This window comes from Ciconia boyciana, chromosome 1 (genome assembly GCF_034638445.1).
Source record: "Ciconia boyciana chromosome 1, ASM3463844v1, whole genome shotgun sequence".
In the NCBI taxonomy this organism is placed as follows: Eukaryota; Metazoa; Chordata; class Aves; order Ciconiiformes; family Ciconiidae; genus Ciconia; species Ciconia boyciana.
The window spans coordinates 97,801,568-97,827,046 of NC_132934.1; the positions used below are offsets into that span (position 1 = coordinate 97,801,568).

The 25,479-nt window shown below is 39.3% G+C and overlaps 1 protein-coding gene across 4 annotated transcripts; it reads right to left on the reverse strand.

The window, feature by feature from the left end:
* Positions 1-53: 53 nt before the first annotated feature.
* CD47 (CD47 molecule) lies at positions 54-24,030 on the reverse strand. Of its 4 annotated transcripts, XM_072884606.1 has the most exons (12): positions 23,877-24,030; positions 19,819-20,169; positions 18,401-18,448; positions 15,922-16,011; positions 12,577-12,678; positions 12,088-12,180; positions 11,438-11,533; positions 9,544-9,636; positions 8,006-8,037; positions 5,651-5,675; positions 4,971-4,998; positions 54-2,457 (listed from the first exon to the last, which is right to left on the reverse strand). In XM_072884606.1, exons 1-11 carry the CDS (start codon positions 23,920-23,922, stop codon positions 4,973-4,975), a joined length of 1,002 nt encoding a protein of 333 aa, XP_072740707.1. In that variant the 5' UTR covers positions 23,923-24,030; the 3' UTR covers positions 54-2,457; positions 4,971-4,972. The 4 variants fall into 4 exon arrangements, with proteins under 4 accessions (XP_072740707.1, XP_072740700.1, XP_072740714.1 ...); XM_072884599.1 differs by lacking the exon at positions 4,971-4,998; XM_072884613.1 differs by lacking the exons at positions 4,971-4,998; positions 18,401-18,448.
* Positions 24,031-25,479: the final 1,449 nt, after the last annotated feature.

Sequence of the window (25,479 nt, forward strand, 5' to 3'; positions counted from 1 at the left end):
GGAAGCAGTTACAGAAGCTCAATGTGATAGCAACAAGAAAATATCTCACAAAAACAACTTAAAATTACTTTATTTTTTAAGTATATTAGCACAATATTTACAAAATTGTTTCATATTTCATAAATAAAAACATTTTCTTGGGTAAAGACTATAGATCTATAGATATTTAAAATGCCTATATATTTGTATATACACACATATGTACACACACAAATGGAAGCATACAGTTACGAACAACTTTGGTTTTAAATTACTGGTGGGAAAGGGATGGATGTATCAGTGACTTTTTCAACTCTTGCTTTTAAATTTGTACCCACAAGAAATGCAGAGCAGAGCCCTTAACACAACAACAGATTGGTGGGTTTCTCCCATTTCTGGGGCAATTGATTCTGCAGCCTGTATATGGTCACCTAGCTCCTCATGTTTCAGCAATGCAGTAACAGCTCGGCCTCATTCCACAGTGACACAAACAGGTTCTACTGCAGTTTGGTTTACAGAAGTTAACATAAAGCTACTATACATAATGGTTTTTATAAGGCAGAATACCTCAACAGAATTCCAGTGGGTTTGGTTTTTATTCCTCAACTCCTCAGCTTTCAAATTGCCAGAGGGAATCACTAGTTATAAATAGGGAGCCCTGCATGGTACTTAATCAGGTAAATTCTCACACTGAATTGTTAATGGAGAGTAATCTCCCATCTTTAGGTAGATATTGCTGTGATTATGGAAAAACCTGTATCAAAACATTCATATATAGGGAGCTCAAATCTTATATGAATACTCCCACTGACAAACTTGAAGGTATGAAAGTAAGTGTAAACCATACGTGCTTCTTAAATGTTTTATCACATGAATAACCCTCTTCACTGTGGCCAGTTCCACCGATTTTAGTGAGGGCTGGACCATGGGTTGCTTTAAGCAGTTCAGTCCTGCAGCCCTAGCAAAATGACTGTTCATGAGAGTAAATACCGTAAAATCAGAACCCTCAAATTCATTTTGTTGAATTCTTGATGCAAGGTGTCTGCATCAAGACTTGGAGCCCAACATGCAGAGACCTGAATCTCTGTGACATGCACCACAACACGGGTATGAACCTTAGTTTATAGCATCCAACTCTGAGACTTGCTAAATTACTCAGAATCTTTAAAAACATGGATTTTATTACATTACTGTTTGGCAACAGCTTTCCAAACAAAGTTTTAAATTGTTAGAAGGAGAAAACCATGTGTGCTTTGAAATATAGTACCATAGTACGAACAGGAGACAGTGTCAAGATTTCTACAAAGTATACATAAAGTCCAAGAAAAGCCAACTATATTGGAACAACTCTCAAAACAGTTACAAAACGTAGTAAAATCTCATGTGCAAGTCCTAGAAAATTTATTTTTACCTGTACCACTCACATATATACAGAAACTGAGCCTCCTCACTTCTTGTCGGCTCCTCCTACTTATTTTCTGGTTTATGTATTTGCGATGTAATGGCAGCATCACAAACTCGGGTCAGAAATGAAATAGCTCCTTTTTCCATTCAAGAAAACAGATTTTTAACACACTGTCAAAAATACATTAAATAGGACAACTCCTGTTTTTATGAAGCATCAATGAGTTTTACAAATTCACTGAGTTAGGAAAGCCTGAAATTGCTTCCAGTACCACACACTGCACAACATGAACACACACACGAACCACATTCAGCATGAAAATTACTAGCTGCTGTGCTCCATAATTCCAGTGCTGAATTAGGCTCCAACAGCTGAGCAGTTTCTCATCAAAGAATACGGAAGAGGCACAAAGAGCTCTCTCACTGGACTAAAATATCAGCCACCAGAGCATACATGACTACTGCCCATGGAGAGGAACAGTACTGTTTTGTGGAATTAGGAGAACTCTGTTAATAACTTAAGGAGAGGTGGGAGTAAACTTTGTACTTACGCAACTTTGTGTATAAGCATTTATTTTTTTTATAAAAGTTTTGCTGAATGTCAGAAAAGAAGTATTTGTACAATCTCTACTTCCTGCTTGCATCATAGACATATGACCATACCTTGCTCATGCACACTAATAAAGAAAACAATAGTCTAAATGGTATTGCAATCTTTGGGCTGAGCAGGCCCAGTATCAAAGCAGTGACTAAAGACAGTTTGTGAAAATAATACCACTAAGGATTACTGCAGGGAGACCCTGTAGGGGGCAAACAGTGCTTTTTGTATTCTCACCCTCAACCATACCATATATACAATAACAAAAGAAAATAAAGATCACATGTGGGCAAACACCCATGTTCCTCGCTACAGCTGCTGTGACTATAAAATTACATCATTTATGTCAAAAGCACTTTTGCCACACATGCAAAGCAACTTAGTTTCCTGAATTTCTTCTCTTTGAGTAGTGCATCTTCAAGGCCACGGTGTATCAACAGCGGTGTACTTTTCACACATCACATCGCTCTGCAGTTCTGGGAATTAAAAAAAAAATGAAAGAAAAGATTGTTCAGGAAAAGCAGCAACATTTTGTGCTGCCTACCCAAGTTGCAACTTAAAAAAAAGACTTCTTTTTATTTCAAACGTTGAAAGCATGCTTAGCACTTCAATAATGGAAAAGAGTGGTACTAACAGCAAGTGATGTTTCAGCCTCTCCACAACAGAGAAGTGGTCACTGTCTTGGAGCTCCAACTCATGAATTGCAATAAGCTGCAGCGGCTCCCAGCCTTAGCTGTCTGACCTGTCCTGTCTTTACTCCTAATGCTGGTCTACTTTCACATGCCATTTTGTAAGCTAGCGTGCTTCAGCATCTGACTCATCCCCCCTTGTGTGTGTGAACTTTCAAGGGAAGATTAAGGTAGAAAGAAGGTACAGTTCAAAAGGTTCCTCCCTCCAGCTTGCATGTCAGAGCCCTTGCCTTCAATCTCTAAAACCTGCTATTTTTAAGAGCCATCTTTCAAGCCAGAAAAAGCAGACAGACTTCTAACCCTACCCTAAAAGTCAAAGTGAAATGGATAATTAGCAATTTCAGTGCTTTTGGAAGCTCCACCTCAGCACTAGAAGAGGAGGCAGGTTTTTATAAGCTTAAATGAGACCCAAGAAGAAACAGTCAAGTTATTTAAAATTGTATCTCCAAGCAAAACTCTACCTTGTTCTTCAGCAGTATGTGGTAACCATATTGATCCCATCCTTATCTCCTTTCTGGTCAGTTTGGAATGCAATAGACTGGCAAATATCTATTTGCTTCCTGATCTCAAACCACTGCCACGAAGAACAAGCAATAGCCACTTCTGAAGCAGGACCTACCTTCCACTCCTCCTACTTCAGATTACACTAACTGGTATACATTTTATCAATGCATTTAAGAGACACCAATGCAGTTGTCCTTTGTACTGCAAAAGTGCTTGTATTGCTATTGGTTTAGAAAATAATCCTATCTGGCATATCTGGATGAATCACGTAGTAGTCGTAAGTAACATAAACGTAGCAGTACATGGTATTTGTAAGGAAGCCTGTTTGTAAAATCAACTGATACACCTTTTTCCAACTAGGGCTAACTAGTACCTCATTTACTGTCACAGTGTCAATTCATGCCTTCTAGAAGTGGCACAATATAAAAATATTTCAAGTAAATTAACAGATTTAGAGTGACCTTACTCTTTATCTTGACTAGCAAAGTGTTGTATTTTGATGCAGGAGTACTAGGCTAAGGGTGTAGTGATACCTCATGAAAAGCATGCTCAGTTTCCAGGAAGAAACAGAAGTACCAATAGCATCAACAACTGCTCTTTTATCCTACTCCCATGAAAAGGAAGTACAGCTTCTGAATAGAAAAGAATCAGTAAAAGACTGTTTTCATTTTCAAACCTGAGCATCTAATCTAAAATTTAAGCTCTTCAATGAGACAGCAATCTGGCCAGGCAAACTCTGTTACTCTGCTTATGGATACAAGCTGCAGGAACCAAGAATCTTTGCAAACTTGGCCACCTGCTTTAGGTACCAGTTTGGGAATTTTGCACCAAGTTAATACAGTCTATCTCATTTCATTATTATTATTATATATTATATATATTATTATTATCTCTCTCATTTCATAATTATTATATATTAGGAGGAGTCTATTTACATGCAGTCAGTGTTGCAATCTTACAGGCCGTTATAAAATTAGAAAGGACTAATCCCAGCATTGAGGACATTTCAAACAGGAAGAAATCTTAAGTTAGGCCAGGACACTGCAACATACATCTTTCTTTACAATATCTAGTAGACCTTTAAACATCAAGCATAACAAAGGGGCAGAAGCCACAGTGCACCTTTAGATCTTAAAGTTCAAAATCCGGGTTTGTCAAAAATAAGTTGAACTTATTTAAGCACTTCTTAAACGTTATTAAGATGTGTTTCAGTTCTGTTTGTTTTTAAACACTACTATCTGACTGTGAAAAATAATTGAGTGAAATCTGACTGGAATACAAACAATCTAACAAAACCCAGAGAATTTAAATAACATCTGAAGGGGGGGAGGGGGAGAGAAAGTCTACTTTTAAACCACCTTCCTGTGAACTTTAATGGGAGATCACCAATTAAATACGTAGAGAAGGCTTAGTTATATTAACAACAAAACAACTCCACCTCAAAAAAACAAATACAACAACCCACCACCAATTAAACAGTCCATGCATCTTACATACTATATAAGCATAAAGGAAGCACACAAACTATTTGACCTTCCACATTTGATCAGAAACATACTATTTAATAGTCCCCTCTGACTCCTCCTCTTCACTGTTTAGAAATACACATTCTTCCCCTATGTATGATACAGAAAATATGTATTCTCTCTTTTCAATGAAATATTATTCGACTAAGAACAGCACCTGCACTGAAACCTGTCCTCCGAGTTTCATATTAGCACTGGGTAACTCTAAACATCAAAATCCCCAAATACATGTTAATTAGAATAAATATCTGGAGATATATTTGGACTTACCATCATTCTAACATCACTCCTTTTGCATCTTTAAAAGCCAAGCAAATGGATTAGTAATGAGCTTAACAGCAAGAAATGCTTCATACCTAATATTCAGATTAATTCTAAAATTCGGGTTAGAACTTGCTACTACTCAGCATGCCAATTAGTAAACAGAATAGCAATTAAAAAAAAAAAATCAGAGTTATCCCTTTCTCACCATAAACTTTCCCCATCTTAAGCGCTATCAGAGCTTCCCATGGTAAGAGTTTCCCCAACCCAAAGAAATATTGAAAGAACACAGTGACAAGGACAGATTTTGCTATCATCATAAGTATTCCACCAGGACAAATGCTCATGAAGAAGAATTAACATCAGCTTTCAAGACTTGTCCCTCTTTTCCTCTTAAAAGTTGGACTTTTTGCAAAGTGAAGAGGGTGGATATAATATCCTGAAATATTAATTTGTCCTAAAACAGTCAAGCAATGGCACTGGCTAGCAAGCACAGTAGAGTAGAACAAGGAGTCTGGAGCTGCAGGCATAATTTCATCAATGGATCAAAGTCTTACTGTCTCAGAGCCACATAAATTGGCATACCAATCTGATATCTCAGTGCTGTTGTATTGAGAACTACATTTATTTTTTTACTTTTTTCCATAATTAATCCCTTAATTAGAAGATAAGCCTTGAATATCACCTACCATTTAGTGGTTCTTCTACAGCTTTCTGCAAAACATTTAAAAATATATATATGTATAAAAAGCCTTCATGTTTTCTTTTGGCTCGCCACAGTTAAATTACTCTAATTGACATATACAGTAAGTAATGATTCTACAAAAATGAAGAAAGCTGAACATTAATACAATTAATGACTACAGTTCTGAAAAAAATTAAATCAGTCAATAACTGCATTCTCCGGATTATTTTTTCCACACTGTAAATTTTTCCTCCGATGAAATACCTCTAGGTGGCAGCAAAAGGCATGCAGATACTACTTTTAAGCTCTAAAACCTAACTGATTATTTCTGTGATTTGATCAATGGTTAGTAATAAAAAAGCACGACTAAAAAAAAAAAATAGTAGCCAAGCAATCAAGTGTAATCTCCTCAGAAGGAAATACACCACAGTTGTGCATTTAGTCTGGTAGACAATCATCAGAAACAACACAAGCAATCTACGGAAGCGTTAAAAAAATATATCAGTAATTGGTTAAGATGGCAGATTTCACAATACGCACCTTTTCCCCCTCAGACTCAAGAAAGTGTCAAGCGTCATTTTATAAGTGTGCCTCAGTGTCAAAATTAGGCACTAAGTTTTCCACAGTCTTTAGATTACACAGAATCAAAGTGTCTTTTCAAAATTATTTCACACCTATTTATTGCCTCAAAGTACAGCAATATATGCTGAACAGCCCTTGATGGAAATGAGCAACATATTAACACACTTGATTTTCCACTAGGTCTTTCTGTAACTTCCATAAGTTCATGGGCACAAATTATTGTCACCTGAATTCCTCTGTATCTGACTCTCCACTAACTGCACCTGCAAAAACCGTATTTTTAGTGGCTGAGATTTCCAGTGACCTCTAAGTTTTAAAAGTTTCTTTTGATTTCATTGCTGTCTCAAACTCAGAGTAACATGGCGTTCACTACTACATAATTGTGGCTATTTGTTTATTTGTCAAATCCTTGCTGCAGTGTAAAACCACCTTGTGAAGAGAACAGCTCATAAAGAGGATGAAGTTCCACAAAGGATGTTATTTAACGTGTTGGTTTCTATTTCAAAGCTTATTTACAACCAAAAACTAAGTTTTAAAAAAAAACCTCCTCTTGCCCTGTTTGCTTCCATTCTACAAGTAAACATGAGCATGCTAGATAAAGCAAAACTGTGTTTTCAAAGAAGCGTATCTGTAATACATTTCTCAGCTCATTTTTATAACATAATGAACTTTGTGAACTTCCTCTTTTTCTTTAAATTTTTTTTTTAAAACTCTGTGCACTTACATTCTTTACATAAGTAAGAGACCAATCCTCTGAAATACTATTGCTTAAAATTAAAATGGATGAGAAAAAGCAAAGGAAAAAAAGAAACCTCTGTTGTCCTAACTGCGGTCAGCTCTCCTGCCCCACTGTTAGAAACCATCTTTCTTCAACAGCTGGGTCTCAGTCTGTAGACTGAAGAGGAGACCTGGAAATGTGTCTCAAATGATGGCTGCCAGCCAAGAAATGGGATGACTTAGCATTTGCCATGCTCCCCTGCTACAAGGAAATTTTACTGGTCTTTTACAGTTGCGCCTCTTTACTTGCTTCTGCAAAACTCCAGAAATCGGGCAGTTCACATTCATGGATCACTAGAAAGCACTGCAGAAGTCTACGAAAATTACTGTTTTAGGAATGATTACTCTAGAATTCAAAAAAACTAACTGGAAAACCTTTTAAAAAAATGAAGTGCTCTTCCATTTGTTCTGTGTGACCTAAAGACAGACACTATGTTTTCAAATGGTCTCATCACATTAGGGGGCATTATAGAAAAATAAGAAAAGAAAAAGAGATCAAGGCTATAGCAGTCGTATAGCTGGGAATTCAAGAGAATATTAAAGGGTTCTGGTGTAAAAGACCATAGGGAAAAAACCTCAAAGTCTCTGTTATAAGCCACCTAGATGAAAAAATTCAACGGTATTCTGCACACACCTTAATGAAAAAGCATTTTCATTAAGGTGAGCAAAAGGTCTTTATAAATTCATGTGAAAGAGTGTATTGTAAAAGAAAACCCAACTTTCCTTCACATCCACCACCTGTGACAGGCCCTGAAACTCCATTTGGGTGCAACAGTCAGGAGCAGCTGTTAGGTAAGGGTGGCAATTACAGTACTATAGACACACTCAATAGGGACAATGAAGACCACCAACTCACTCAACATTAGACATCTGTTACACAGCCAGAACTTTTGCTTGCTACCAACCTGGTCTGAATTCGAACTAGTGAAGAAAGGTTCAGTATCTCACTACAATCCCCTGAGCCATCTAGTCACCCCAAATTTATTAATTTTAAGCTTACCCCTGGACGAGGATGCTCTTTCATTCTGGAACCTAAAATAATTACAAAAAAGTGACCAGGCAGATGAATAAATGTCATGATCAACCAAGTAAAAATATGTACTCATAAAACTTGGAACAGAGTAGCAACACACAAAATTGAAGCTTCCCCTACCAAAACTACTGAATATTATGATCTGCGAATACTTAAAGCCTCTAAGCACTCCTCTTGTTTAGGATCTGCATAATCTTACCACGTACAGTCTGGGAATTGCCTCACATGCATTTAGCTCTATAAACAAATTACGCTACACGCTATTCTTTGTGCTTATTTTGGTGTGCTGGAATCTACCCCAGCAGTCACATTTGACTTCTTCAGCCAGCATAATCAAACTACAAATGCAATATTTATGCAGGCCATTAGCACACAGCATCAAAGTTGTACATAAGAGTAGCCCAAAGTCAGTAAAAATTACTTTTATCGTTGTTAAAAGGCTTGCTTCACCTCTGTCGCATTTTTGACTTGTCTTCATCTATCACATGTATCAAATATTAGGCATTCTGCCTTAATTTCTTCTTTAATGGAAATCCTCCCTGTCTCAGGGTCTATTATTTCTGACCATGCCCACACATGGTGTGCACATACTAAACCTGGAAGACTGCCTAATTCAGTGCAGACTAGGGACTGCGCTGACTGTATACACGTCAGCTTGAGCCTGGAAGGAGTATATCCTCAATTGCATGGCTCTGCGTCCAAACTAACAAGCTGTCTGAAGAGGCTTCATGCACATCTTGAAAGAAATAAAGTCTCTCTGCTCTCAGACCCAAGCTGTAAAGTCCACATAATATGTTATGCTGTGGTGTGCCAGCTTAGATGTCTGCACAATATTCCAATCACACAGCACTGCTGTGGTTTTTTGCTTATTTAGCAGGCCTGACTGGCTTTTATACCTTTAAATCTCTCATCTTTTTGAGATCTGGTGAACAAACCAGTTTCTGAAACAAAGCATTGCTATTCTTTGCTCCTGGCTTTTAAAATTAAGCATAAGAAAAAACAGGATTCACTAAAACGAAAGGTGTGCATTTAAATTGCTCTTATTTTAACCTACCTCTAACCAGTAGGAATCACTAGTCAGATTTTGCTTCTTTAAATTCATATTCTGATAAGCTTTTGTCTGCACCATCCCATAACCCACTCTACTGAATCCTTGAAATCCTTTTGCTCTCTTTGTTCTAAGCTTCAGCTAGCCAGCTGTGTAAACGCAGAGCTTAAACAGCAACATCTGTTCTACAGCTGAAACACTCTTAAGAAACCTGTGTTGATCTCAAGACAGTTTATTATAAGCTGTAAATTTCTTTACTCAAGACTCCCCAGAGTCTCTATGAAACAAAGCCAATATATACAGACAATTTTTCAGTAATTTTTTTAACTATGTAATTGTGAAATCACACCTTATGTTCAAATGAGATATGTCTACCTCTGAAAAGTACCATAGAGAAAATTGCTCTTCTGAATATTTAAGTGCTAAAAAAATAATGCAGAATATAGGTGCTACTTACCCATAATAAACACGTAAGTCAGACTAAGCAAATTTGCAATAGCCAGAATAGCTAAGCCAGCAATCACAACAGACCCATGTAACGGAGGACAGGCTGTTAAAAACACGATACAAGAAACTGTATCATCTGACCCAAGTAAAAGCATAAACTTTTATTTTCACGTATAACTGAAAACTAAAATACATGCGCCTGATAAAAACAGATGTGATTAATTTCTCTTTCAAAGCTATCCCAGAAATACTTCTGCATCTTTCTTTTCCTGTATACATTCTTTCATGATAGAGGCATTTACTGATTTATCCTGCTTAGCTGTACTATTTTACTACAGTTTAGCTATTCTACTGTCATTCACTGCAATTGACAACATTCTTTCATTAACTGTATTTTAAACTTAAACTGACATCTCAATCCCAATTGTTTTGAACTATAATTGCATTATATTACAGAATACAATATTGTTACTGATAAAACAGGGTAAAAAAGGTAAAAAAAGGGGAGGAAGGGAGCAGAATATGAGGGTAGTTCTGAGACAAATCCACCACAGATAACAGGAATGCTCCATGTTTACAGGGATATCATGGAGCAGGAACAGGCTATTCCAACCTAACCATAGTTCACTACAGAAACTCCTTGTTCTCTGATCATTGTTTCCAGGGTCTTGGAAGTCATTGTAACTACCTGCGAGCTCAACTGACACTTAAAGGGTCATTGAGCTAAACTCCCAGAGACACAGATAACATCTACCTTATCTGACCTGTGAAAAGGTCACCCTGAAAAACTAGGGAGACTTTCCATTTGAGAGCATAATAAAAACATCTGCCACTTTGTATTAGTCTAGAGGATTAATGTTTTACCAGAAATCTCCCATCAGTTTACTATTATATTTGACAACACTTAGGTGCCCCCTACAAACACCTCTGTAAATACTAAACAATAAGCATAAAACTCAAATCACAACTCCACTGAAAGGACTATCATTTCACTCAGATTAGACAAACTTTTAGAAACCACTTCAAGGAGAAATAGTTTTTCTTAAATCCCCAACCAAATAAATGATTAAAATGAAGAATGTCTCTAAGAAACAATAAACCAGGGATATAAAGTGCTTCCAATGAACACAAGTATGTATTCTACTACTAAATATACTGCCAAGGATGCCTAGTCCTAAATTCATCCTTTTCTCTGCTGTGGAGTTTTCTGGTGGGTGGAGGGAAAGGCAGGCAGGGGACAAAGGGAGGGTTAGAGGCAGGGATTAGGGGTATCGCTGTGTGCCGTGGTTAGTTGGTGTTCCTTTACAACAGGGACTGTTTTCCAGTGCTGAAACAGAATGCCAGCCACAACCAGACTTGAAACAGTCCAAGAATGCTTCCAAGTTTACTGTCTCTGCATCTGCCTTCTTAAGCTGTTTCAATGGTATTTGTTTGCCAGCAACTCAGTTATCAGTCGCATACAAGTAGAGATTAACAAGGAATTTCTGATTTATTCATTGAACATGAGAAAATTATTATGACTCTAGTTTAGTTTCTAAGTACCCTAGGCCTCAGTAAGAATAACAGTAATAAAGGTCAACATTGTTTTTAGGTGACTCTTTAGGGCACTAACTGTTGCAAAATTAAAACAATTAACTTTTTTTTTTTTAAGCAACTGCTCATAGCATGCAGTCATGCTAGATAGAGTCATACTAATGAAACTGATATAGGTAATATTGCCTTTGGGCTATTCTTCTTTCACCAGATAAGAGAGCGTTAACACAGTAGTCCTAAAGTACATTTACAGAAGTTACTTGCTAACACTCAACGTAGTGAAGCCATTTTCACAGCATTTTAGTGTTACAAACAAACATCAGGTATAGACAAAAGTAAAAAGACACTTTTACACAAGACAAATTGCTTACCTGAGACACACAATGCAAAACCAACCACAGCAATTACATAACCAAGAACTTGCAAACCTATCAGCACAAATGTTGCTTGTGGTAGACTATCGAAAACTGGGAGAGACAGAAAGAGAAACAAAATTGTAATTTTTAAAGATTAACTAAAGAGATACAAAAGAGGTCATTCATATAAAGATAGAAATCAGATTATCCTAAATTCCAAGCTCAGCCAGCCAGTGTGATAACAAAACTCACAAATCACTGCAAGTCACTCAGGGCTCTTGTATGTGTACACACACACATATATATATGTATATAAAAATAAAATTATAAATAAACCATAAGTAGAAAAAAATGAATTTTCATACATTCTGAGAGTTAGCTATTCATCCCAGTCCCAAGACCCAGGAAGGAAGAGCAGGAATCACTCAGGTGTCCTACCCTAAATCTCATTTTTCAGGCAGGTAACTTATACTTCTTCCCTGAAGCAACTTAGCCAAACACACACAGTTTAAATGTTTTGAGATACTAGCAAGGTCAGGAACCCAGCATGCTATCGTAGCACCTATTTATAAAAATGAAAATAGTATGTAGATTATGTGAGGGGGGGAGGGAGCTCAGTTTTGCTATTGGTATGTTCTTGAGCTAGTGAATAAATAAATACTCACCAATTCCAAACATAAAGTATTGAAGCGGTACCAAAATCACAGCAGGGACTACAATTAGGGCAAGACCAACTTGATTCTGTGCAGTATAGCCATCTGCAAACATTTGTGTATGGAAATTAGTAAAAAAGAAATCCTTGATTGGAAAAAAGCACAAAGTAACGAATGTAAATCAATAATATCATCAAGTTTTTAGAATCCATAAAAAAAATCCCACTGAAGCACCAGAAGTCACTTCCTAGCCCCTACTATTCACCCAAGGTAAGGGGACGGAAAATAGAAATAGATTTGGAGTCTGTATCTCCCTATGATCATTTGAGGGCCTGAAAACCACAATGTTGTTTTTGTTGTTATTCTATAATTTTTTTTTTTTTATTTTAAAATTAGTAGATTGCAATTAATAGGTGGTACTAACTTCCATACTACTGCATGGAAGAGATTAATTTGTGCTCTTATTCCCTTAACCTAGGAAGGCAATTTTAATACACTTACCTTGGACAAAAAGAACAGTGCCTACAACAGCAGCAACTGTGAAGATGATGCCTGCTACAATAATGCCCATCTTCTTCTGAGGTACAATTTCATATTTTAATGCTTAAAGACAAAACAAAGAGAGACAGAGAGGAAAACAATCAGACATGCAGATTCTCTCACTAAAATACACAGATTTTATGATTAGGACTGTTGCCCTAAAAGAAACAAACTCCTAAAAAAGTAGAACTATAAATATTACCAAGATTTAATTTGTTTTCATTGTTTGATATGGTTAATATGGCTTACGCAGATAAAAGAAACCTGACACTCAGTGTTTTAGTCAAATTCTTAATTCCACCTTCTATACAATCCAGGTGATATATTATCATCATAACCTTGGGACATGCTACAGGTTAATTCAAGTAGATGAACTGACATTTAAATAATGTTACAGTGAATTTGTTACTCAGGTGAGTGTCAGACAGGTATTTAGAAACTCCAGGTTTAATTCTCTTCCCTGTGACACTGTGCGAGCTCAGACGTATCACCTCCGTCCCCAAGGGAACCAGGTGATGTTCCCATCTCACCAGAATGCTTTGAGGATTAGTAGATATGGGATGACCTACATGTTCAGATGCCATAGACAAGACTAATTTTCAGTAAAACTGCACTGCTAAATAGCTGCCATCTCAGAAATGGTTGATTCCAGTGGAGGGTTTCAAAGCAGCAGCACTTTAGTAGTCTTTGGAAAAGAAACAACAGTACAAATACCACATCATAATAAGCCGTGTTTGTTTCTGCCTTACACACTGCTAAAACTAAGACACAAAAAAAGGCAGCTCTTCCTCCAAGCTTGACAACTAACATACCAACAATCTTGGTATATGTTGAAATTGGTAATCACAGAGAACAAACAAATACTCTAAGTAACTTCAAAAAGAAAAACAAGGAGCACACACAGAATTTAAAATCCCACTTACATGCACTGCATTAGCACACACACAAAAAAATCATCAATCTACAGTAAATATTCTAGAGGCTACATATGACAAAATGTTTAATAGTATCTATTATCTATGGAAGGGTTACAGAATACTCTCTCTTGTAATTAAAACTCTATCTTTCATTATATTCACAATGTCTAACACAGCAGGACTCCAGTCATACTCCCAAGTACTACCGTCATTCAAACCAAAAACTTATTTGGAATGGTAGTAATAGAAAAAACTTCCCGCATATCTGTACTGGAAATTCACATTTTTTCGTATTATAAATACACTAAATAAGGAAAGCAAGACAAAGGCAAAAATAAGTAATGGATATGCTATACTTAAATTCTAAAAGCCAATCCTGTAAGCAAAAAAACCCAAATAATCCAACCCCAAACCAACCAACCAACAACAAAAAAAAACCCCAAACCAACCCCCCCATAAAACACAAAACCAAGAAAACATACATTCCCAAGCGTCACATAGAAAAATCAAACCCAGTTTAACAAATTATTTAAAGGTATACTGTAGCATTGCTGGATTCACAGGTTAACTAAACCAGTGCAAATTAAAGGGAAAAAAAAAAACAAACAACAAAACCAAACAGTAAGTACACCCACATTTATTAAGTTAGAGGTAGCACAATTACTTTTCCCCACAGAGGTGACAGACCTCACAATAAAGTGCACAGATGCAATAAAATCCAAGCAGGCTCAACAGTGCTTCTCCATGGATGTTTCCATGCTTATTTTGGGACAATTATTACTTTCCCATCAAAACGCTAAAAATGTTAAAGTTCTGCTACGAATGGAAAAGGCAATGACAATTCTTGAACATATCAGAACAAATTCAGAGACTCCTAAACCATTATAAACAATAATGAAAATCAGGAATCTAACACTATGGAAATAAAATAATTTTATATATATATACACACACACATATATATATGTATTAGTTGTCAACCTCTGACCATGGATGGGCCTTTGAAAAGTCACATACCACTTTCAGAGGTTCATGAAAAGGTAATAAAGGAAATTATATCTAGATGGCTGAGTATGTATGTGATTACTATAAATCACCCTGAGTGTGATTTCTTTCCATTTCTTATGGACTTGACTCTAAGCAGAAATATGTATTTTTTTATTTTTTAGAAGTCTACAAATTGAAAAAGGCTGAAAAAAACTCAAAGACTGATGTAACAAATTGTACCACAGGGAACCATCTGAAGGACTAGGACATAAAGCATACTCTACACTGCACACATGTTGGACACCAGTGTATAAAGAACATCTAAGGATGTCTGACACTGGTGAATGTACTGCCTCTAAAAACATTTAACAAAATCATTGATGCCAGTGTTAAATTATAACTCAGCCAGTGCTAAGAGACTAATGAACAATTTTACATTAAGAGAGCACCATCTTTTGCTAATACTGATTTTATGATCATAAAATGAAACATGTTTCTGTTTTAATGATTCATTGTCATGGTAAACCAACAGTGAAGAAAAGCTTCCTTGTTCTAACCAATGACAGTAGACATTATCAATTATACCCCATAAAAATCACACACATGCAAAAAAGCTCATCATTTGCAACAGTACTGGCAACAGAAACATCACGTGGCAGACTAGCTCTAAACACAGACCCTTTAGGCTGCACATCATACCTTTGTCTACAAAGGCATACAGCTGCTAAAAATCTTAAGCCCAAGAAGCAAACCCCAGCCTCCAAGCAAATAGAGCAGTGGCCCAGATCCCACTGCTTAGGGCTAGACCCCCTTCAACACAGTGCCTGCGTCCACACTGCATGACTGGGGCACCGTGTGGCACACTGAGGCCCCAAAACACTTATCTTTTTTATGAGGTCACGTTTGTTTTCAGTTCAAAGGTCCTAAACTCTGCAGATGCCATGCCAGGCTAGTGTTTTCGTAGCCTGATGCTAAAAACATGTTATACGTCCTGACAGAGTGAAAGGCTCACTGAAAAGGAAATGGAAGGCTATGTAGCACAAAAGAGTGTAGCTTGGTGTGCTCTTATTGACCGAGCCTGTAACAGTGCTTATTAGGAACTATCTTGAGAACTGTATAAAGTTAACTTTCTCATGGTGTTAGCTGATTCACGCCAAAAGAAAGCCCAGAAATCAATGTAAATAACACATTGTGGATGATCAGGAGAGGATTCCAAAGCAAATCAAACACCATGGTATGTGACAAAGCAGACATACCACCCCTCTGTGTATTATCTGCATTAATTCTACCAGACATCTTTTAGATGTAAGCACCATCTTTCATCTTACACGGATGCCTTTATGCAAGCAAATGATTTTAGAACAAATCAATAATTGCAAAGAATTAAAGAGTCAATACTTACCAATAACACTTATCTGAGCCAAACACAAAATAATAACTAACAGCAGCAACGCTATGATGATAGCCCTTTCCACTAGAAGAAACCATGATCCTAGAGAATAAACAAAGAAAAATGGGAGGGAGAAAACAAAAACTGAGGTTATTAGCTTTACATTTATTGCTCCTTTTTGCTCCTTATGCTCTAGATTGCTCAGTACTGTATGTAATAGTTAGCATTAAGAGTCATAATAGGCTAAGAAAGCTATGACTTCTACCTATGTATTTTTCACTCTGATCTTGTGGGTGACAACCTATTTTTTCAGTATTTCTAGTTACCCTAACATTTTCCAAACTGGAGATCTTAACCACCACTGCAGCAGAGGATATGCTTATACTATTGCCTGGCAGTACAAGCTAGTTAGCTTGTGGAACTACAAACAGCACAGTAGATCAGAAAAATTGAGTATTTAGGCTAAGCAGGGAAGCTGGGCAAGATCTGAAAAGTCCAATTTGATGCTTCCCCAGCTACTCTACTCTACCTCCAACTGCTGTTAATTCCTGAAGAAATCCAGATGTGTGATAAGGAATACAGGAGCTAACCTAAGTGAGAAGGAAACACTACTTTGTTAATTTCAGAAATCACACATTTTCCTTTAGCTCTTCCCACCATCATCCATTTAGCTTTTTTCCCCCTGCATCTTGGATGCCTCAGGCTGTTCAGTCACTCGTGCTGTACGACTGTGTAAGCCACCTTCCAACATAAAATTCTGAAAATATCTCCACTGAACTAGAAAATGCAGTTGATTCTTGCATCTCTGCTCATAACTTCATTTAGACTCACTCAGTGGAATCCAAAGTCTCCATTTCTTACATTAGACTTGCCACCGTTCCTCTGCCTGCATGTTTGCTTCCAAAGAAATTTCTAATCTTCATCGAGATGCATACTCTTTGCATTTACTCTCCATATTTAAAAGCTCTATCTGCAGCTCCAGAAACATGGAATTAAGTAGCAATAACTCACAACTTTCAATGCCAAGTAAATACCTTGAGGACAGTTTTAAGTTCACAAATTCCTCTCTTCCTTCTCCCCTCCCCCCGCAAGAGGTCACAGAAGAAGATACTGTGGTTACAACATAAATACAAGGCAATCACAAAATATACTACAGGCAGAGAAATGGAGGAATATCTGCCAACTTCCTTATCACCAAAAGAAGCCTAATTTAATGGATTGTTTAAAGGAAGGCTTTTTGCTTCATTTGCATTTTCAAAAAAGCAACTAATATCAAACAGTAACTTCAATGCACAGTTGCCATTCTCTGGATTAGCCAAATCCTACAGGCAAATCCCAGCAATGGTGTTTGATGTAACTTTCAGTTCATTAACAAGTCACAGTATCTGCAAGGAGAGACTGAAAAGCAGTTTAATTTCCTCTGTAGCTTTTCCAGATGACACTACCAGGTATTACAAATAGAAAAAAAGCAGCCATGAAGCCTGGTATCTGCTAGGACTTCAGCATGCAACTTGGAACCACATATGGTCCAGTCTCAAAGTCTAAAAGCACTTACTGTATGGAAATGCTTGCAATACGCTGGTACATGCAACACGCAAATAAGAACAGATGAACACATTTTCCTGGTAATACATTTCCCTTACTCTGGTGCTTCATCGCAATAAACTAAACTCCTGGCAAAAAGTATTATTTTGAGAGCCAATATAAGGAAGTCAGTTCCAAACTAACAAGAGAGACTTCCAGACATTGGAGGGGAGGGGAAAAGAGAAGAACGGGAAAAGAGAAGAACGGGAAAAGAGAAGAACGGGAAAAGAGAAGAACGGGAAAAGAGAAGAACGGGAAAAGAGAAGAACGGGAAAAGAGAAGAACGGGAAAAGAGAAGAACGGGAAAAGAGAAGAACGGGAAAAGAGAAGAACGGGAAAAGAGAAGAACGGGAAAAGAGAAGAACGGGAAAAGAGAAGAACGGGAAAAGAGAAGAACGGGAAAAGAGAAAGGAGAAACTTTACGGTCACTCTCCTGTGAGGATAACCGATCAGGAAGAGTGTGCCCAAAGACAGGGGCATTAGCATAGAAGTCTTGCTCACTCTGCTACGCACTTCCTATGTGAATCCAGGAATTCTGTAAAGGGAGATGGAGAACAGTTGGCTCTCATAAGGCTATCTTTGTAAAAGCATCAATTGGAACATATTAGTAGTAACAGCATGAATTAATTGCTCAGAAATCAGAGTGAAGACTGCTACAGGATTTCCATTATTCACTAACCCTTTTCAAAACTCACTTGCTACACTTTCCTCTATTAGCTTATTATCTCAAGAGTCTCTCTAGAACACTAAGGAACAAACAAACAAAAATTATGCAGAAGAATTTAAAGAGAGAACAAGTGACTGTTTTACCTTCAGCTAAATCCTCAAACATAAGACTAAGTTTTACATTTTCTAGCATATACTCTTAAACCTAATGTGACCTCGCAACTATGAATTCTTCACCAACCACATTTTTCCTTTGGTGTTGGGGTACTTTCCTCGCCACAGCTGGCAACTAGAAAATGAGATTAGAAAAATTACATCAGTTTCCTGCTTTGTAGTCTTTACATGGCTTTCAAAATTCTAAACAAAGAGAAAGTAAAAATAAAACAATAAAACTTGCAAATGGGACTTGATTCTACTACATCCTCAAGCCTTGTCTCCTCTTCTAGAGCTTAACACTGAATAGCAAAAACAGTCCAAAAAGGTTGAGTGAGGAAGAAGTTGTAAGAGGAAGGAAATTGCCTATACCTCTTCCCCTGTTTTTGCAGTGTTCTAAGAACTGAGTTATTTTGTAGCATCCTCACTCTTTCAGTGGCTGTGCCCCTCTCAATCCATTTCAGGATCACATTTGTTTTGCAGTCTATATGGTTAACTCAATAATTAGACCCAACTGTGAATTACACAGATGTTTGCAGCAAGACACAAGTAACATCTGTTTGAGCTTCATAAATATTTTAATGACAAATGCAAAAATTAATAGCAAAAACATCCTAGGACAATTCTACAGTGCACAGGTAAGACTCCACACACTACACATATGTAACATACTCAGTGCTTCTGAGCAACTTTCCAGAAGCAAGAAGCCCAGTCTCCTGTGCAGAACAGATAAACAATACACATATATGTTTGGTGACACCATCACTTCTGCAGAATACTAGACACACTGCACATGTACAGCAGATCCCATTATTCAATAGCTGAGGTGCTAGAGTGCATGGGCTGCGTCTGACAAGATAAGGTAAAATGGCTCACTAAATGAGAATTTCATCACTTAGTCACCATTACTTTAGTTTAACATTGCCTTCTGAAGATGACATTTAATGCTAGGCAACCATAACAAGTTACCATCTAGTAGTAGCATTTTCAACCTCACTGGAAAACTGCATACTTTCAGATCAAGTTTTAGAGCTCTCATACAGAATTTCTATTAGCTCTATCTGTAATTTTTCCAGCATAGCAAAGATTGCAAAATGCAATTCTTCAAAGAAAAGCCATTGTAATGGACGTATATATCTCAGTATTACAAAGACACTAGGAATATGTTTCAGTATGTAATGCAATAACATGAGCGTGCTGAAAATATCACCAACTATATAATCTAGAAGATGTGGGAAAGCATAGATTTTACTACATTAGACAAGTGATCTTCAGACATTATTATAGAATGAAAAAATGTGTTCGGATCTTTCCCACAGAAGCACTCCCCTATAACTTAATCCAAAATAACTCATATTAGCATTCAAGTTAGAAGTCCTGGGTGCTACATTTTCTGTATTTTCCATTTAAAGTAATACATTGTCATATTCATTATTTTTCTCTTTCCCATAAGATTTTGCTTGTTTTCTTTCCCAACAGGTTCTAAAACAATGGCAGGCAACTCACCTGAGTAGCTTCTAAGTTCAACTTTTACTTCTCCTTCTCTGTTTGATTCTGTTACTTCACAACTGTAATTTCCAACATCTGCTTCTGCACTGTTAAGCATTATAGAGGCCATACCCTTGGGTAAATCCTTCTCAGATACGAAGTTAGCTGATTTAACCACTGGATCTCTGAAAAACTGCCGTCTTGCTCCATCAAAAGAAAAAATTACTTTTCCTTGTTTTTTCCACCTAACAAACATGACCTTTGTATTGTTCTCCTTTAGATTGGTCACACAGCAAGGTAAAATCACAGTTTTATTACAGTCAGATTTTTCAACAACATCTGTGATGCTAAATGTCAACTGGGCAGAACCTATAAAGAAAAATGAAAATTGACACATTCAGAATTATTTCTTAATGCAAAAAAGAAGAAAGAAAAAAGAATTGCAACACATGACTTGGGAAAACAGAACAAATTCTCCTGCGAAACCACAAAAAGAGAACCATGCTTTAAGGGAGCAACAAAAGAAGGAAAAAAGGCATTCTTATAATTCTGCCCCAGCCCCTCTACACAGACTTAGCTGTTCTCACATTCATTTAATGTATAGGTAACATAACCTATCATAAATTTTAAAAAAAAGTAATAAAACTTTGGGCTGCCACTTACTTGGACACTTCTCCTAAAATGCCATACACAGAAATACTGCATTAAGGCCTGGTTTCTGCAAAGCATACTCATAACATTAACCACAGGTTGTCCCACTGATGTTCAAATTTTTGCCACTGATCACACAGGTATCTAAAAACAGAGGTCCAGGCATCAGCTCCACACAAGCATCCTTTACATTTAGTTAAGGACAGGGGGGAAAAAAAATTCTACTTTTACACTTCTGAGAGAAGGCAGGCAAGGCAGCTTAGTCAACAAAGGTTTGTCATTTGTTCCTTCTTATCTCTGAAGGTGGAGCCAAAAGCCCATAGGTTTAGATCGTTTCTTGCAAATTCTCTTTTCCTTTCCAATGGAGGAGGAGCACACACAATACCATATATTAAATAAGATTATTACTTACTTAGTATTTGAGTCTATACACAATAGAATTGAAAACGGAGAATTTGTAGCAACAAATGTCCTGTATTAAATCGTTGTGATTAATGCTACTAACAATAGCATTTAATGCAGCATTCACATAGGATTATGTTCACTGCTGTTTTTTATCACTTCTCTCCCACATTGCACCACAGTTCAAAAACAGTAGTACTGACTGACCACTGTTTCAAGAAAGACCTAAATCCTGTGCCAAGATTCTATCTGAAATGAAGATCCATTCATCAGTTCTTGAGAATACCAAAAATTGTAACATCAGTATTTAAATTAATCAGTGTTTAAATTAGGTTAATTAAACTAACTTGACTGCAAAATATGAAGGCTTTGAATCCTGTATTTTCTCTATTTTTCCTCATTTGAATGAAACTGTAACTTAGTTTAATAGCTGTCCTAATATTCATTGCTCCCCAAAGTCCCAGTGGCATTAATCATTCAACATGCTTGACTATATCCACCTGATAAAACCAAATATGCGAAAAGATACGTACTGTAAAACAAGAACACAACCCCTAATACTGTAAGCACACAGACTTACAAACTGGTGTACCTCCAGTGACTTCAGAGGAACTACTGGTATTCACATGCCTAAACCAGCTCAGAATTGTGATATGCATTTGATGACTAAATTCAGTTACAGGAAAGGGAGGAGAAAAAAAAAAGGGGGGAAAAAAATTAATAAAAGTTGTGTCACTATTTGCAGCAGCTCAGTTTTTTCAAAGCAACAGTCTCCGATCAAATTTAAAAAGCACTGATCCTTGAAACATTGATTTAATACTCTCACACAAGTCACTGGATTACTGCTGAATATCAAAAGCTTATAACAAACTGACTAAATATGGATTATGCATGACAGCACTTAACAATGAAGAGTTACTCTCCGGTTCACTCCTTGTGTTGCATTTTTTAAACTGTATCTCAAAAAATAAAAGTAACAAAAGCAGAACAAAAGGAAACTGTACCCAAACCCCAAACTATGCACTAATGAAAAATAAATGCACACAATTAAAAGCTGTAGTGCTTCAGTGGTTCTTCCTGAAATAATTTTCACATCTGTTTTATTTTAACACTACTTCACGATAAAAGGTTTTGAGTGTGGGGTTGTTGGGTTTTGTTTTTTGTTCTTTTTTTTTCTTCTCCTTTAGAGCTAGCACATTTCTACTTTGTAGGAAAAATTATTCTCTGCTGGCTCCATCACTGAGAAGAAAGGTGATTTTCAACTCAAGGAAGCAACTATACTTCCAAATATTTACCAAAGCAAATAAAAAACAACCATCTTGAAGGAATTAAAACAAATTGATCACAATTTTCTCCCTAATATCAGCACAGAACGGCAGGGAGCTGTAAATTACTGATTCCACTGGTTTGCTGTTGTGTAGTCTATGAGAGCTGGCATATTTTGCCTGAAGCCAATTAAGAAGTACTCATGTGAACTGCTCCACCAGCAGAGTGCTGGGGAAATAACGAACGAGCAGGCTGCAGACAGGCACCAGCAGAAGCACACAAACAAATACTTGCCGGTTTTGTCCTCTGCAAATCCGACTGCTTTAGCAGAAAGGGTTGCATGGCTGCCATCTCACTAACGGGAACCTGACCTGCTTACGACAGGTGATATTTCCCCTATAAACTTCCGACGTTCGCTTCCGACAAAAAGTGACATTCTTGTGGTATGAGGAAGTCATCAGAATCCTTCAGCAACAGCTCCCAAATCCTGCAGGCAGTGGACTACTAGGCGGGCTCCTAGCCTCAAACTTTCTCATGGATTATCAACTTAGAGGTGTCACATAAAGATGGTAATTTTAGATCCTTACACTAAGCAGTTTTGGGGGGCTGCTTCTAAACAATACGCAGTTGTGAAACTGCCACAGAAAGGTTATTTCAAATGACATATGCAGTGCAAATTCGGGATTACTGCACGTTATGTCAAAATTGGCTAAGCTTGGTAGTTGCACCTGATGGACACCTGCATTTCTCACTGACTACAAAACATGCTAGGGCACTCAGCATTTAAGCCAGTCTACTGCTAACTCAGGAACCCAGACATTAATTTAGATACTAGCTTTAAACATGCAGGTTTAGATGTGCTGCTTACTGACAGAAGAACAATCTAGCATTTGCATCTCGGTGAAAGTGTTGCAATTTTTTAACTCTCCCCCCTCCCGAGTTTCTTCTCGAGGCACAGAAAAACAAGAAGTTAGACTGCGAGATGTCATTTACACATCAATGACACCCAAACTTTAAGATCAAGAAATGCCATCAACTCCAGAAACTGTACAGCAGACGACCAGTTTGATCACCGTTATTTCTTCAAGAAAGCACATTAAGCCAAGCCGCCCTAATGCTACCAGCACAAGAAGACGAGGAGCTTTGCGCTGGTCACGGTGTCCCTCCTCTTCCCCGCAACTTCTGCAAGCAACCCACCCCCAAACCCGGGAAGGACGAGGGAAGCGGTAAGGCGTGGGGCGGGAGGCACGCCCCGCCAACGGATGGCGAGCTACAGCTAAGGAGACCGCAGTCCCACACACGCCTGCTGCCACCGTCGCTGCCCGGCGGCCACCAGCGACAGCCGGGAGCTCCGGGCAGGGGCGATGCGAGCCTCCACGCCGAGCGGAGGGAGCCGCAGCTCCCCGCAGCCGCGGCGGCAGGGTGGGCAGGTGCCGCGCCGCGCCGCGCCACGCCGCTCGCCCCACGGGACCGGCCGCCTCACGGCCCGTCTCCCCCCGCCGCCAGGGCGACACCCGCGCGCCCAACGGCTGCGCGGGCCAGGGGAGGCGGCTCTGCCCTCCTTCCCTCACACCCACACATCCCCCTCCCGCCCCCGGGGCCTCGCCGGGGCTACTTCCGGGGCTGGCGGGGCGCCTGCACCAAGAACTCGTTGGAGGCGGGGGGTGGGCGGAAGGTGTCTCGGACCCGGCTGCCGCGGCCCCAGCCGCAGGGGTCGGGACGACGAGGGAGAGAGAATGAGGGCAGCGAGAACTCACCGGCGCCCACGGCGCTGAGCAGCACCCAAGCGGCCAGCAGCCACATGGCGGAGCGGCGGCGGCGGCAGCGCGGCGAGGCGAGGCAGCCCGACAGCCTCCGGAGCTGGTCGCCGCAGCGGGCGGATCCGCGCCGGGGGCGGGGCGCTCGGGGGAGGAGGGGGCGTCTTCCGCCGCTGATTGGCTGCGGCCGCTGGCGCGGGGGTGGTGATGAGCGCCCCTGCTCTCCGCCCCCGCCGCGCGGTGACGGAGTAAACCGTCTGCCGGCGGCCGTTGGGCCCCGCCCGCTCGCCTGTCGGTTGCGGACAGCGCAGGGTGACGCCGAGGGGAGCGCGGGGCTGGGTCGCAGGGGGGCCCTCCGCTGGGGGCAGGCTCGGCACCACGGGCGGGGAGCTGGCCCCGCTTCTTCCCGCTTTCGGGGAAAGCGAAACATCCCGCGGCCATAGCTTCAACAAAGCTCGGGTTTTGTGTTTTAAGTAATTATCAGGGCGTATTTGCCTTGACTGCTTGAGCTCTGGGGTCGGATGTTTGTTTTGTTCTTCTCTGCATGCACAGAGCCGAAGGTGGTGTTTCGAGTAACGGCTGAATAAAATGGCTGACTAACGTGGTCGCGGCTGCGAGGAGGAGGGTGCCGAGTCCAATCAAAGGGGAAGCGTTGAGAGGGCGGCTCCCCAGTCGCTTTATTGATCAAAACGCGGTCAGAACCCCCTTCGGGGGGGCATCCCCTCCCGCCAGCAACGCTTAAACCCTCCCCTTCGCCCGCTTTCTGCGGCGGCTGCCTGACAGGGGGGCGAGCAGGGCCGCGGCCCCGAACCGGGATGAGGGGACCGCCAGCGCTTTCGGTTTCCATTTCCCGTTCTCGTTAATCACATGACGTGGCACTTGTAAATAATCCGGGGAAGGAGAGCAGAGGGGTTTTTGCCTGTCGTTAAAAGCCCCACGGAAAACCTGCCCCTGCCAGCGGCACGCTTGCCCCTGGCAGGAGTCTCAGTCCGCGCTGTCCCGATGCCCTCCCCGGTTCTCACACGCCGAGGGGCCCTCAGCCCCCCTCCTGCCAACCGCCAGCTCCACAGCGCTTGGCGTTTCGGTATCGGACTGATACACTCTACAGAGAACTGAAATACAAAGTTTTTAAAGATAGCACAAAACACAGAATAATTTGTAAGCGATCTGTTGTTGCCCTTCAATTAAAATTGAGGATAAATGCTCTCTTCTTCCTACGTCTGGGGTAATACACATTTTACTATTTCAGCAACGTTCCAACAAATGGTTTTTTTTCCCCAGAAGTAGCCCTCTTTAGGACTTTTTATTTTTTTTTAGTGGTAGCATTGTCCCAAAATTTGGGATTTATAAATACTTGCAGCCTAAATACATACTTTGTTCTCGGGCAGATGTGTTGGCAAAGCATTAAAAAAAGGATTCTTAAATATATTTGGGGGACACACGCACATATGTACATATATATATAAACAAGTCCAAAACTTCAACAGAGGATGAAAGCCAGGGCAGAATCAAAATTCTGCAAGAAACTGCATGTCCGTATTTTTTATGTCACACATGGTTTTACTACATCTGGGGTTTTTTTAGCTGCAACATTAATATTGGC

What these genes read in the sequence shown, in the direction of transcription:
- CD47 (XM_072884599.1), bottom strand. Translation starts at nt 23,922, where the DNA reads ATGTGGCTGCTGGCCGCTTGGGTGCTGCTCAGCGCCGTGGGCGCCG. An exon ending in GACTTACGTGTTTATTATGG is followed by an intron (nt 8,038 to 9,543) that starts GTAAGTAGCACC and finishes TAATTATTTTAG; the next exon opens with GTTCCAGAATGAAAGAGCAT. An exon ending in AAGAGCATCCTCGTCCAGGG is followed by an intron (nt 5,676 to 8,005) that starts GTAAGCTTAAAA and finishes AATGTTTTGCAG; the next exon opens with AAAGCTGTAGAAGAACCACT.